The 16634-nt window shown below is 38.9% G+C and overlaps 1 protein-coding gene across 1 annotated transcript in view; it reads right to left on the reverse strand.

Moving 5' to 3' along the window:
* Positions 1-16634, reverse strand: part of LOC109885662 (probable E3 ubiquitin-protein ligase HERC1) — a 211746-nt gene that overhangs the window by 95318 nt on the left and 99794 nt on the right. Inside the window, 2 exon segments of the mRNA XM_031815997.1 lie at positions 9843-9964; positions 13256-13496. Of these exon segments, the coding sequence (XP_031671857.1) occupies positions 9843-9964; positions 13256-13496 (363 nt within the window).

The following is a 16634-nucleotide window of genomic DNA, read 5'->3' on the forward strand; positions in this document are numbered from 1 at the left end:
AATAGAGGATATATGTTAGAATAGAATAGAGGGTATATGTTAGAATAGAATAGAGGGTATATGTTAGAATAGAATAGAGGGTATATGTTAGAATAGAATAGAGGGTATATGTTAGAATAGAATAGAGGGTATATGTTAGAATAGTATAGAGGAGAGGAGAGGGTATATGTTAGAATAGAATAGAGGGTATATGTTAGAATAGTATAGAGGAGAGGGTATATGTTAGAATAGAATAGAGGAGAGGAGAGGAGAGGGTATATGTTAGAATAGAATAGAGGAGAGGGTATATGTTAGAATAGAATAGAGGAGAGGGTATATGTTAGAATAGAGGAGAGGGTATATGTTAGAATAGAATAGAGGGTATATGTTAGAATAGAATAGAGGGTATATGTTAGAATAGAATAGAGGGTATATGTTAGAATAGAATAGAGGGTATATGTTAGAATAGAATAGAGGAGAGGGTATATGTTAGAATAGAATAGAGGAGAGGGTATATGTTAGAATAGTATAGAGGAGAGGGTATATGTTAGAATAGAATAGAGGGTATATGTTAGAATAGTATAGAGGAGAGGGTATATGTTAGAATAGAATAGAGGGTATATGTTAGAATAGAATAGAGGGTATATGTTAGAATAGTATAGAGGAGAGGAGAGGGTATATGTTAGAATAGAATAGAGGGTATATGTTAGAATAGTATAGAGGAGAGGGTATATGTTAGAATAGAATAGAGGAGAGGAGAGGGTATATGTTAGAATAGAATAGAGGAGAGGGTATATGTTAGAATAGAATAGAGGAGAGGGTATATGTTAGAATAGAATAGAGGAGAGGGTATATGTTAGAATAGAGGAGAGGAGAGGGTATATGTTAGAATAGAATAGAGGAGAGGGTATATGTTAGAATAGTATAGAGGGTATATGTTAGAATAGTATAGAGGAGAGGGTATATGTTAGAATAGAATAGAGGAGAGGGTATATGTTAGAATAGTATAGAGGAGAGGGTATATGTTAGAATAGTATAGAGGGTATATGTTAGAATAGAATAGAGGAGAGGGTATATGTTAGAATAGAATAGAGGAGAGGGTATATGTTAGAATAGAATAGAGGAGAGGGTATATGTTAGAATAGAATAGAGGGTATATGTTAGAATAGTATAGAGGGTATATGTTAGAATAGTATAGAGGGTATATGTTAGAATAGAATAGAGGAGAGGGTATATGTTAGAATAGTATAGAGGGTATATGTTAGAATAGTATAGAGGGTATATGTTAGAATAGAATAGAGGGTATATGTTAGAATAGAATAGAGGGTATATGTTATAATAGTATAGAGGAGAGGAGAGGGTATATGTTAGAATAGAATAGAGGGTATATGTTAGAATAGAATAGAGGATATATGTTAGAATAGAATAGAGGGTATATGTTAGAATAGAATAGAGGGTATATGTTAGAATAGAATAGAGGTTATATGTTAGAATAGAATAGAGGGTATATGTTTAGAATAGAATAGAGGGTATATGTTATAATAGTATAGAGGAGAGGAGAGGGTATATGTTAGAATAGAATAGAGGGTATATGTTAGAAGAGTATAGAGGAGAGGGTATATGTTAGAATAGAATAGAGGAGAGGAGAGGAGAGGGTATATGTTAGAATAGAATAGAGGAGAGGGTATATGTTAGAATAGAATAGAGGAGAGGGTATATGTTAGAATAGAGGAGAGGAGAGGGTATATGTTAGAATAGAATAGAGGAGAGGGTATATGTTAGAATAGAATAGAGGAGAGGGTATATGTTAGAATAGTATAGAGGAGAGGGTATATGTTAGAATAGAATAGAGGGTATATGTTAGAATAGTATAGAGGAGAGGGTATATGTTAGAATAGAATAGAGGGTATATGTTAGAATAGAATAGAGGGTATATGTTAGAATAGTATAGAGGAGAGGAGAGGGTATATGTTAGAATAGAATAGAGGGTATATGTTAGAATAGTATAGAGGAGAGGGTATATGTTAGAATAGAATAGAGGAGAGGAGAGGAGAGGGTATATGTTAGAATAGAATAGAGGAGAGGGTATATGTTAGAATAGAATAGAGGAGAGGGTATATGTTAGAATAGAATAGAGGAGAGGGTATATGTTAGAATAGAGGAGAGGAGAGGGTATATGTTAGAATAGAATAGAGGAGAGGGTATATGTTAGAATAGTATAGAGGGTATATGTTAGAATAGTATAGAGGAGAGGGTATATGTTAGAATAGAATAGAGGAGAGGGTATATGTTAGAATAGTATAGAGGAGAGGGTATATGTTAGAATAGTATAGAGGGTATATGTTAGAATAGTTATAGAGGGTATATGTTAGAATAGAATAGAGGAGAGGGTATATGTTAGAATAGAATAGAGGAGAGGGTATATGTTAGAATAGAATAGAGGAGAGGGTATATGTTAGAATAGAATAGAGGGTATATGTTAGAATAGTATAGAGGGTATATGTTAGAATAGTATAGAGGGTATATGTTAGAATAGAATAGAGGAGAGGGTATATGTTAGAATAGTATAGAGGGTATATGTTAGAATAGTATAGAGGGTATATGTTAGAATAGAATAGAGGAGAGGGTATATGTTAGAATAGAATAGAGGAGAGGAGAGGGTATATGTTAGAATAGAATAGAGGAGAGGGTATATGTTAGAATAGAATAGAGGAGAGGGTATATGTTAGAATAGAATAGAGGAGAGGGTATATGTTAGAATAGAATAGAGGAGAGGGTATATGTTAGAATAGTATAGAAGGTTAGTGACACAGAGCTCCAGGGTTCTGCTGTAGGGTTGAACCATATCTTTGAGACTGGCTGCGATGGGCCTGCACCGAGCGGTACAGACCAGCTAGAGAGGAGGGACGGATGGGACCTCACCATACCATATTATCACCATACCATATTATCACCATACCATATTATCACCATACCATATCATCACCATACTGAGAGACCACACCATATTATCACCATACTGAGAGACCACACCATATTATCACCATACTGAGAGACCACACCATATTATCACCATACTGAGGGACCTCACCATACCATATTATCACCATACCATATGATCAACATACTGAGAGACCTCACCATACCATATTATCACCATACTGAGAGACCTCACCATACCATATTATCACCATACTGAGAGACCTCACCATACCATATTATCACCATACTGAGAGACCTCACCATACCATATTATCACCATACTGAGAGACCTCACCACACCATATTATCACCATACCATATTATCACCATACTGAGGGACCTCGCCATACCATATTGTCACCATACCATATTATCACTATACCATATCATCACCATACTGAGAGACCACACCATATTATCACCATACAGAGACCACACCATATTATCACCATACTGAGAGACCACACCATATTATCACCATACTGAGGGACCTCACCATACCATATTATCACCATACCATATTATCACCATACCATATTATCACCATACCATATGATCAACATACTGATAGACCTCACCATACCATATTATCACCATACTGAGAGACCTCACCATACCATATTATCACCATACTGAGAGACCTCACCATACCATATTATCACCATACTGAGAGACCTCACCACACCATATTATCACCATACCATATTATCACCATACTGAGGGACCTCACCATACCATATTATCACCATACTGAGAGACTTCACCACACCATATTATCACCATACTGAGGGACCTCACCATACCATATTATCACCATACTGAGAGACCTCACCATACCATATTATCACCACACCATATTATCACCACACCATATTATCACCACACCATATTATCAACATACCATATTATCACCATACCATATTATCACCATACCATATTGTCACCATACCATATTATCACCATACCATATTATCACCATACCATATTATCACCATACCATATTATCACCATACCATATTGTCACCATACCATATTCTCACCATACTGAGGGACCTCACCATACCATATTATCACCATACCATATTATCACCATACCATATTATCACCATACTGAGAGACCTCACCATACCAGATTATCACCATACCATATTATCACCATACTGAGAGACCTCAACATACCATATTATCACCATACCATATGATCAACATACTGAGAGACCTCACCATACCATATTATCACCATACTGAGAGACCTCACCACACCATATTATCACCATACTGAGAGACATCACCATACCATATTATCACCATACCATATCATCACCATACTGAGGGACTTCACCATACCATATTATCACCATACTGAGAGACCTCACCATACCATATTATCAACATACTGAGAGACCTCACCATACCATATTATCACCATACTGAGAGACATCACCATACCATATTATCACCATACCATTTCATCACCATACTGAGAGACCTCACCACACCATATTATCACCATACTGAGAGACATCACCATACCATATTATCACCATACCATATTATCAACATACTGAGAGACCTCACCATACCATATTATCACCATACTGAGAGACCTCACCATACCATATTATCACCATACTGAGAGACCTCACCATACCATATTATCAACATACCATATTACCACCATACCATATTATCACCATACTGAGAGACATCACCATACCATATTATCACCATACCATATCATCACCATACTGAGAGACATCACCATACCATATTATCACCATAGCATATTATCACCATACCATATTATCACCATACTGAGAGACCTCACCATACCATATTATCACCATACTGAGAGACCTCACCATACCATATTATCACCATACTGAGAGACCTCACCACACCATATTATCACCATACTGAGAGACCTCACCACACCATATTATCACCATACCATATTATCACCATACTGAGGGACCTCACCATACCATATTATCACCATACTGAGAGACTTCACCACACCATATTATCACCATACTGAGGGACCTCACCATACCATATTATCACCATACTGAGAGACCTCACCATACCATATTATCACCACACCATATTATCACCACACCATATTATCACCACACCATATTATCAACATACCATATTATCACCATACCATATTATCACCATACCATATTGTCACCATACCATATTATCACCATACCATATTATCACCATACCATATTGTCACCATACCATATTATCACCATACTGAGGGACCTCACCATACCATATTATCACCATACCATATTATCACCATACCATATTATCACCATACTGAGAGACCTCACCATACCAGATTATCACCATACCATATTATCACCATACTGAGAGACCTCAACATACCATATTATCACCATACCATATGATCAACATACTGAGAGACCTCACCATACCATATTATCACCATACTGAGAGACCTCACCACACCATATTATCACCATACTGAGAGACCTCACCATACCATATTATCACCATACTGAGAGACCTCACCATACCATATTATCACCATACTGAGAGACCTCACCATACCATATTATCACCATACTGAGAGACCTCACCATACCATATTATCAACATACCATATTACCACCATACCATATTATCACCATACTGAGAGACATCACCATACCATATTATCACCATACTGAGAGACCTCACCATACCATATTATCACCATACTGAGAGACCTCACCATACCATATTATCACCATACCATATTATCACCATACTGAGAGACATCACCATACCATATTATCACCATACCATATCATCACCATACTGAGAGACATCACCATACCATATTATCACCATACCATATTATCACCATACTGAGGGACTTCACCATACCATATTATCACCATACTGAGGGACCTCACCATACCATATTATCACCATACTGAGAGACCTCACCATACCATATTATCACCATACCATTTCATCACCATACTGAGAGACATCACCATACCATATTATCACCATACCATATTATCACCATACCATATTATCACCATACCATATTGTCACCATACCATATTATCACCATACTGAGGGACCTCACCATACCATATTATCACCATACCATATTATCACCATACTGAGGGACCTCACCATACCATATTATCACCATACCATATTATCACCATACTGAGAGACCTCACCATACCAGATTATCACCATACCATATTATCACCATACTGAGAGACCTCAACATACCATATTATCACCATACCATATGATCAACATACTGAGAGACCTCACCATACCATATTATCACCATACTGAGAGACCTCACCACACCATATTATCACCATACTGAGAGACATCACCATACCATATTATCACCATACTGAGAGACCTCACCATACCATATTATCACCATACTGAGAGACCTCACCATACCATATTATCACCATACTGAGAGACCTCACCATACCATATTATCACCATACTGAGAGACCTCACCATACCATATTATCAACATACCATATTACCACCATACCATATTATCACCATACTGAGAGACATCACCATACCATATTATCACCATACTGAGAGACCTCACCATACCATATTATCACCATACTGAGAGACCTCACCATAGCATATTATCACCATACCATATTATCACCATACTGAGGGACTTCACCATACCATATTATCACCATACTGAGGGACCTCACCATACCATATTATCACCATACTGAGAGACCTCACCATACCATATTATCAACATACTGAGAGACCTGACCATACCATATTATCACCATACTGAGAGACATCACCATACCATATTATCACCATACCATATCATCACCATACTGAGAGACATCACCATACCATATTATCACCATACCATATTATCACCATACTGAGGGACTTCACCATACCATATTATCACCATACTGAGGGACCTCACCATACCATATTATCACCATACTGAGAGACCTCACCATACCATATTATCAACATACTGAGAGACCTCACCATACCATATTATCACCATACTGAGAGACCTCACCATACCATATTATCACCATACTGAGAGACCTCACCATACCATATTATCACCATACCATTTCATCACCATACTGAGAGACATCACCATACCATATTATCACCATACCATATTATCACCATACCATATTATCACCATACCATATTGTCACCATACCATATTATCACCATACTGAGGGACCTCACCATACCATATTATCACCATACCATATTATCACCATACTGAGGGACCTCACCATACCATATTATCACCATACCATATTATCACCATACTGAGAGACCTCACCATACCAGATTATCACCATACCATATTATCACCATACTGAGAGACCTCAACATACCATATTATCACCATACCATATGATCAACATACTGAGAGACCTCACCATACCATATTATCACCATACTGAGAGACCTCACCACACCATATTATCACCATACTGAGAGACATCACCATACCATATTATCACCATACTGAGAGACCTCACCATACCATATTATCACCATACTGAGAGACCTCACCATACCATATTATCACCATACTGAGAGACCTCACCATACCATATTATCACCATACTGAGAGACCTCACCATACCATATTATCAACATACCATATTACCACCATACCATATTATCACCATACTGAGAGACATCACCATACCATATTATCACCATACTGAGAGACCTCACCATACCATATTATCACCATACTGAGAGACCTCACCATAGCATATTATCACCATACCATATTATCACCATACTGAGGGACTTCACCATACCATATTATCACCATACTGAGGGACCTCACCATACCATATTATCACCATACTGAGAGACCTCACCATACCATATTATCAACATACTGAGAGACCTGACCATACCATATTATCACCATACTGAGAGACATCACCATACCATATTATCACCATACCATATCATCACCATACTGAGAGACATCACCATACCATATTATCACCATACCATATTATCACCATACTGAGGGACTTCACCATACCATATTATCACCATACTGAGGGACCTCACCATACCATATTATCACCATACTGAGAGACCTCACCATACCATATTATCAACATACTGAGAGACCTCACCATACCATATTATCACCATACTGAGAGACCTCACCATACCATATTATCACCATACTGAGAGACCTCACCATACCATATTATCAACATACCATATTACCACCATACCATATTATCACCATACTGAGAGACATCACCATACCATATTATCACCATACCATATCATCACCATACTGAGAGACATCACCATACCATATTATCACCATAGCATATTATCACCATACCATATTATCACCATACTGAGAGACCTCACCATACCATATTATCACCATACTGAGAGACCTCACCACACCATATTATCACCATACTGAGAGACCTCACCACACCATATTATCACCATACAGAGAGACCTCACCATACCATATTATCACCATACTGAGAGACCTCACCATACCATATTATCACCATACTGAGAGACCTCACCATACCATATTATCACCATACCATATTATCACCATACTGAGAGACCTCACCATACCATATTATCACCATACCATATTATCACCATACTGAGAGACATCACCATACCATATTATCACCATACCATATCATCACCATACTGAGAGACATCACCATACCATATTATCACCATACCATATTATCACCATACCATATTATCACCATACTGAGGGACTTCACCATACCATATTATCACCATACTGAGGGACCTCACCATACCATATTATCACCATACTGAGAGACCTCACCATACCATATTATCAACATACCATATTACCACCATACCATATTATCACCATACTGAGAGACATCACCATACCATATTATCACCATACCATATCATCACCATACTGAGAGACATCACCATACCATATTATCACCATACCATATTATCACCATACCATATTATCACCATACCATATTATCACCATACTGAGGGACTTCACCATACCATATTATCACCATACTGAGGGACCTCACCATACCATATTATCACCATACTGAGAGACCTCACCATACCATGTTATCACCATACTGAGAGACTTCACCATACCAAATTATCACCATACCATATTATCACCATACCATATTATCACCATACTGAGAGACCTCACCATACCATATTATCACCATACTGAGAGACCTCACCATACCATATTATCACCATACCATATTATCACCATACCATATATCACCATACCATATTACCACCATACCATATTACCACCATACCATATTATCACCATACCATATTACCACCATACCATATTACCACCATACCATATTACCACCATACCATATTATCACCACACCATAGTTGATGTTCCAAACATATTGCTCACTATATGTCTGCTGCAAATTGGCTCCCTATTTAAAATGAAGCTAGAGAGAGAGAGCGAGAGAGACAGAGAGAGAGAGAGAGAGAGAGAGAGAGAGAGAGAGAGAGACACACAGAAAGAGACAGAGAGAGACAGAGAGACAGACAGAGAGACAGAGAGAGAGACAGAGACAGAGACAGACAGAGAGAGAGACAGAGAGAGTCTCACCAGAGTGAGACAGAGGGCGTGAGACAGAGAGAAAGAGAGAGAGAGACAGAGAGACAGAGAGAGAGACCCAGAGAGAAACAGAGGCAGAGAGAGAGAGACAGAGAGAGACAGAGATAGGGAGAGAGAGAGACAGAGACAGAGAAAGAGAGAGAGAGAGAGAGACAAAGATACAGAGAGAGAGACAGAGACAGAGTCTCACCAGCGCGGGCCAGCAGTGTCCTAGCAGCCAGGTCAAAGCGGTGTTTCCTGCTGACAGCAGAGCGCCCTCTAGGGGTTGGACCAGCGGAGGCAGAGGCACTGTCCTGGTCCAGCCCCTCTGGACTGCAGGGACACACAAACACAGCCCTCACACAAATCACAAACATGGAAAGAGATGATCTAATATCGGTTTCAATGACAACTAGTACTTCAATAGCAAACAGAATAGACGGCATCCCGGACTCTTTCAGCTCTGTAGCAGGACGTACTGTATTACATATATATTATATACATATATATACTGTACTGTAATACATATATATTATATATATATATACTGTACTGTAATACATATATACTGTACTGTTATACATATATATTATATATATATATACTGTACTGTAATACATATATATATACTGTACTGCATATATACTGTACTGTAATACACATATATTATATATATACTGTACTGTAATACATATATATATATATACTGTACTGTAATACATATATACTGTACTGTAATACATATATATATACTGTACTACATATATACTGTACTACATATATACTGTACTACATATATACTGTACTGTAATACATATATATATACTGTACTGTAATACATATATACTGTACTGTAATACATATATATATACTGTACTGTAATACATATATATATACTGTACTGTAATACATATATATATATACTGTACTGTAATACATATATATATATATACTGTACTGTAATACATATATACTGTACTGTAATACATATATACTGTACTACATATATACTGTACTGTAATATATACTGTACTGTACTACATATATACTGTAATACATATATACTGTACTGTAATATATATATACTGTACTACATATATACTGTACTGTACTACATATATACTGTACTGTACTACATATATACTGTACTACATATACTGTACTGTACTACATATATACTGTACTGTAATACATATATACTGTACTGTAATATATATATATACTGTACTACATATAACTGTACTACATATATACTGTAATGTAATATATACTGTACTGTAATACATATACACTGTACTGTATACATATATATATAACTGTACTGTACTACATATATACTGTACTGTAATATATACTGTACTGTAATACATATATCTGTACTGCATATATACTGTACTGTAATATATACTGTACTGTAATATATATATATATATATATACACTGTACTGCAATACATATATATATATACTGTTACTGTAATACATATATACTGTACTGTAATACATATATATATATACTGTACTGTAATACATATATACTGTACTGTAATACATATTACTGTACTGTAATACATATAATACTGTACTGTAATACTTATACTGTAATGTATACATATATACTGTACTGTAATACATATTATATACTGTACTGTAATACATATATACTGTACTGTAATACATATATACTGTACTGTAATACATATATACTGTACTATACATATATACTGTACTGTAATACATATATACTGTACTGTATACATATATACTGTACTGCTATATACTGTACGTAATATATACTGTACTGTAATACATATATATAGATACTGTACTGTAATACATATATACTGTACTGCATATATACTGTACTGTAATACAATATATATATATATACTGTAATACATTATATATATACTGTACTGTAATACATATATACTGTACTGTAATACATATATATATACTGTACTACATATATACTGTACTGTAATACATATATATATATATATATACTGTACTGTACTACATATATACTGTACTACATATATACTGTACTACATATATACTGTACTACATATATACTGTACTGTAATACATATATATATATACTGTACTGTAATACATATATACTGTACTACAATATATACTGTACTGTAATACATATATATATATATACTGTACTGTAATACATATATATATACTGTACTGTAATACATATATATATATATATACTGTACTGTAATACATATATACTGTACTGTAATACATATATATATATATATATACTGTAATACATATATATATATACTGTACTACATATATACTGTACTACATATATACTGTACTGTAATACATATATACTGTACTGCATATATACTGTACTGTAATACATATATACTGTACTGTAATACATATATACTGTACTGTAATACATATATATATATACTGTACTGCAATACATATATACTGTACTGCAATACATATACATATATGCTGTACTGTAATACATATATATATATATATATATATATATACTGTAATACATATATACTGTACTACATATATACTGTACTACATATATACTGTACTGTAATACATATATATATATATATATATACTGTAATACATATATACTGTACTACATATATACTGTACTGTAATACATATATACTGTACTGTAATACATATATGCTGTACTGTAATACATATATACTGTACTGCAATACATATATATATACTGTACTGTAATACATATATATATACTGTACTGTAATACATATATACTGTACTACATATATACTGTACTGTAATACATATATACTGTACTGCAATACATATATATATACTGTACTGTAATACATATATATATACTGTACTGTAATACATATATACTGTACTACATATATACTGTACTGTAATACATATATATATACTGTACTGTAATACATATATACTGTACTGTAATACATATATACTGTACTGTAATACATATATATATACTGTACTGTAATACATATATACTGTACTACATATATACTGTACTGTAATACATATATATATACTGTACTGTAATACATATATTACTGTACTACATATATACTGTACTGTAATATATATATACTGTACTGTAATACATATATATATACTGTACTGTAATACATATATATATACTGTACTGTAATACATATATACTGTACTGTAATACATATATATACTGTACTGTAATACATATATATATACTGTACTGTAATATATATATACTGTACTGTAATACATATATATATACTGTACTGTAATACATATATATATACTGTACTGCAATACATATATATATATACTGTACTGCATATATACTGTATACACTGTACTGCATGTGTTTGTTGAATACTGAATCTACAGCAGTTTTATCCAAGTGCTACTAAGCACCAAAAACACCAGAGGACCAAGGCACTCCTCATATCATTCATTAAAATGCCTTTATTTTGTGTGTCATGTTCAATGGAAACAAAGTTTAAAACCCTCCGGTTGCATGGCCTTCGTCAGGGAGTACTACTAAGCACACACTATGTATAACAGAAGACTGGACACAGGCATATCTGACCCCGAGGGTCAACAGCTTCAGTTACTGTACCTCTCACTGAAGCCCTCCTCCATGTCTGCAGAGTCAGCGTTGGGCATATCTCCAGGGGAGTGTAGGTAGCTCCTCTCCAGACTCTTACCCCCTCCTGAGGCTGTGGCCCCTGGGCACGAGGAGCTGTCTGACCCCTGTCCTCTAGAGTGGCTGTCATCCTCGTCCTCCTCTGTTCCGGGGTGTTCTATCATCCACATAGCCAGTACCGTGATGTTCTGGGCATCGGCCTCGCCACGAGTACCTGGGGGGGAGGGGGGGATAGGAACTGATGACATACTGTTGGTGCTAACGGGGAGGGGGGGGAACTGATGACATACTGTTGGTGCTTAACGGGGAGGGGGGGAACTGATGACATACTGTTGGTGCTAATGGGGAGGGGGGGGAGCTGATGACATACTGTTGGTGCTAACAAGGGGGGGGGATAGGAACTGATGACATACTGTTGGTGCTAATGGGGGGGATAGGAACTGATGACATACTGTTGGTGCTAACGGGGGGGGGATAGGAACTGATGACATACTGTTGGTGCTAACGGGGGGGGGTAGGAACTGATGACATACTGTTGGTGCTAACGGGGGGGGGGGTAGGAACTGATGACATACTGTTGGTGCTAACGGGGGGGGGATAGGAACTGATGACATACTGTTGGTGCTAATGGGTGGGGAGGAACTGATGACATACTGTTGGTGTTAATGAGGAGGGGGGGAGCTGATGACATACTGTTGGTGCTAATGGGGGGGGGGAGCTGATGACATACTGTTGGTGCTAACGGGGGGGGAAAGGAACTGATGACATACTGTTGGTGCTAACGGGGGGGGGTAGGAACTGATGACATACTGTTGGTGCTAACGGGGGGGTAGGAACTGATGACATACTGTTGGTGCTAACGGGGGGGGGTAGGAACTGATGACATACTGTTGGTGCTAATGGGGGGGAGGAACTGATGACATACTGTTGGTGCTAACGGGGGGGGGAGGAACTGATGACATACTGTTGGTGCTAACGGGGGGGATAGCACCTGATGACATACTGTTGGTGCTAACGGGGGGAGGGGGGGTAGGAACTGATGACATACTGTTGGTGCTAAACGGGGGGGGAGGAACTGATGACATACTGTTGGTGCTAACGGGGGGGATAGGAACTGATGACATACTGTTGGTGCTAACGGGGGGGGGGGGGGGGGGGGTAGGAACTGATGACATACTGTTGCTGCTAATGGGGGGGGGAAACTGATGACATACTGTTGGTGCTAACGGGGGGGGAGGAACTGATGACATACTGTTGGTGCTAACGGGGGGGGATAGGACCTGATGACATACTGTTGGTGCTAACGGGGGGGGGGGGGGGGGGGATAGGACCTGATGACATACTGTGGTGCTAATGGGGTGGGGGATAGGACCTGATGACATACTGTTGGTGCTAACGGGGGGGGGGGATAGGACCTGATGACATACTGTTGGTGCTAATGGGGGGGGGATAGGACCTGATGACATACTGTTGGTGCTAACGGGGGGGGGGATAGGACCTGATGACATACTGTTGGTGCTAATGGGGGGGGGATAGGACCTGATGACATACTGTTGGTGCTAACGGGGGGAGGGGGGGGGGAACAGATGACATACTGTTGGTGCTAACGGGGGGGGGGGGGGAACTGATGACATACTGTTGGTGCTAACGGGGGGGGATAGGACCTGATGACATACTGTTGGTGCTAACGGGGGGGGGGTAGGATCTGATGACATACTGTTGGTGCTAATGGGGGGGGTAGGAACTGATGACATACTGTTGCTGCTAATGGGGGGGGTAGGAACTGATGACATACTGTTGCTGCTAATGGGGGGGGGAACTGATGACATACTGTTGGTGCTAACGGGGGGGGGGGGGGGAACTGATGACATACTATTGGTGCTAACGGGGGGGGGGGGGGGGGAATAGGACCTGATGACATACTGTTGGTGCTAATGGGGGGGGAGATAGGACCTGATGACATACTGTTGGTGCTAACGGGGGGGGGATAGGACCTGATGACATACTGTTGGTGCTAATGGGGGGGGGGATAGGACCTGATGACATACTGTTGGTGCTAACGGGGGGAGGGGGGGGGGGAACTGATGACATACTGTTGGTGCTAAGGGGGGGGGGGGATAGGAACTGATGACATACTGTTGGTGCTAACGGGGGGGGATAGGACCTGATGACATACTGTTGGTGCTAACGGGGGGAGGGGGGGGGGGGATAGGACCTGATGACATACTGTTGGTGCTAACGGGGGGAGGGGGGGGGGAACTGATGACATACTGTTGGTGCTAACGGGGGGGGGGTAGGAACTGATGACATACTGTTGGTGCTAATGGGGGGGGGGGGGTAGGAACTGATGACATACTGTTGCTGCTAATGGGGGGGGGTTAGGAACTGATGACATACTGTTGGTGCTAATGGGGGGGGGGGGGGGGAACTGATGACATACTGTTGGTGCTAACGGGGGGGGAGGAACTGATGACATACTGTTGGTGCTAACGGAAAAGTCGCTGGCTTGAATTCCTGAGCCGAAAAGGTGGAAACAGAAATCTGTCACTGTGCCCTTGAGCAAGGCACTTAAACCCCAATTGCTCCGTGGGCGCAGGACAGTCGTGACCCTGGTCGTGACCCCTGGTCGTGTCCCTGGTCGTGTCCCTGGTCGTGTCCCTGGCCGTGTCCCTGGTCGTGTCTGTGTCCCTGTCGGTGTCCCTGGTCGTGTCCCTGGTCGTGTCCCTGGTCGTGACCCTGGACGTGTCTGTGTCCCTGTCCGTGTCCCTGGTCGTGTCCCTGGTCGTGACCCCTGGTCGTGTCCCTGGTCGTGACCCTACTCCCTGCAGGTGTCTCAGGGGTAGTTGGGATATGAAACACTTGTAATGATGAACACTTGAACAAGTCTGTAAACAGGAGAAATATACGCATGGTGATCTTAGGCTTGTGTGCTGCTGCTCGGCCATGGAAACCCATTTCCTGAAGCTCCTTACCAACAGTTGTGGTGCTGACGTTGCTTCCAGAAGGGAGTTTGGAACTCGGTAGTGAGTGTTGTAACCGAGGACAGACCATTTTTACACACTACAACACTCGGCGGTCCCATCAGACTGTCAAACAGCCATCACTAACATAGAGAGGCTGCTGCCAACATACAGACCTGATATCATTGGCCACTTTAATAAATGGATCTCTAATCACTTCAATAATGTTTACATACCCTACATTACTCATCTCATATGTATATACTGCACTCTATACCATCTACTGCATCTTGCCTAAGCCGTTCGGCCATCTCTCATTCATATATTTATATGCACATATTCTTAATCATTCCTTTACACTTGTGTGTATGAGGTAGTTGTTGTGAACGGTC

The sequence above is a fragment of the Oncorhynchus kisutch genome, unplaced genomic scaffold (assembly GCF_002021735.2).
Source record: "Oncorhynchus kisutch isolate 150728-3 unplaced genomic scaffold, Okis_V2 scaffold722, whole genome shotgun sequence".
NCBI lineage: Eukaryota > Metazoa > Chordata > Actinopteri > Salmoniformes > Salmonidae > Oncorhynchus > Oncorhynchus kisutch.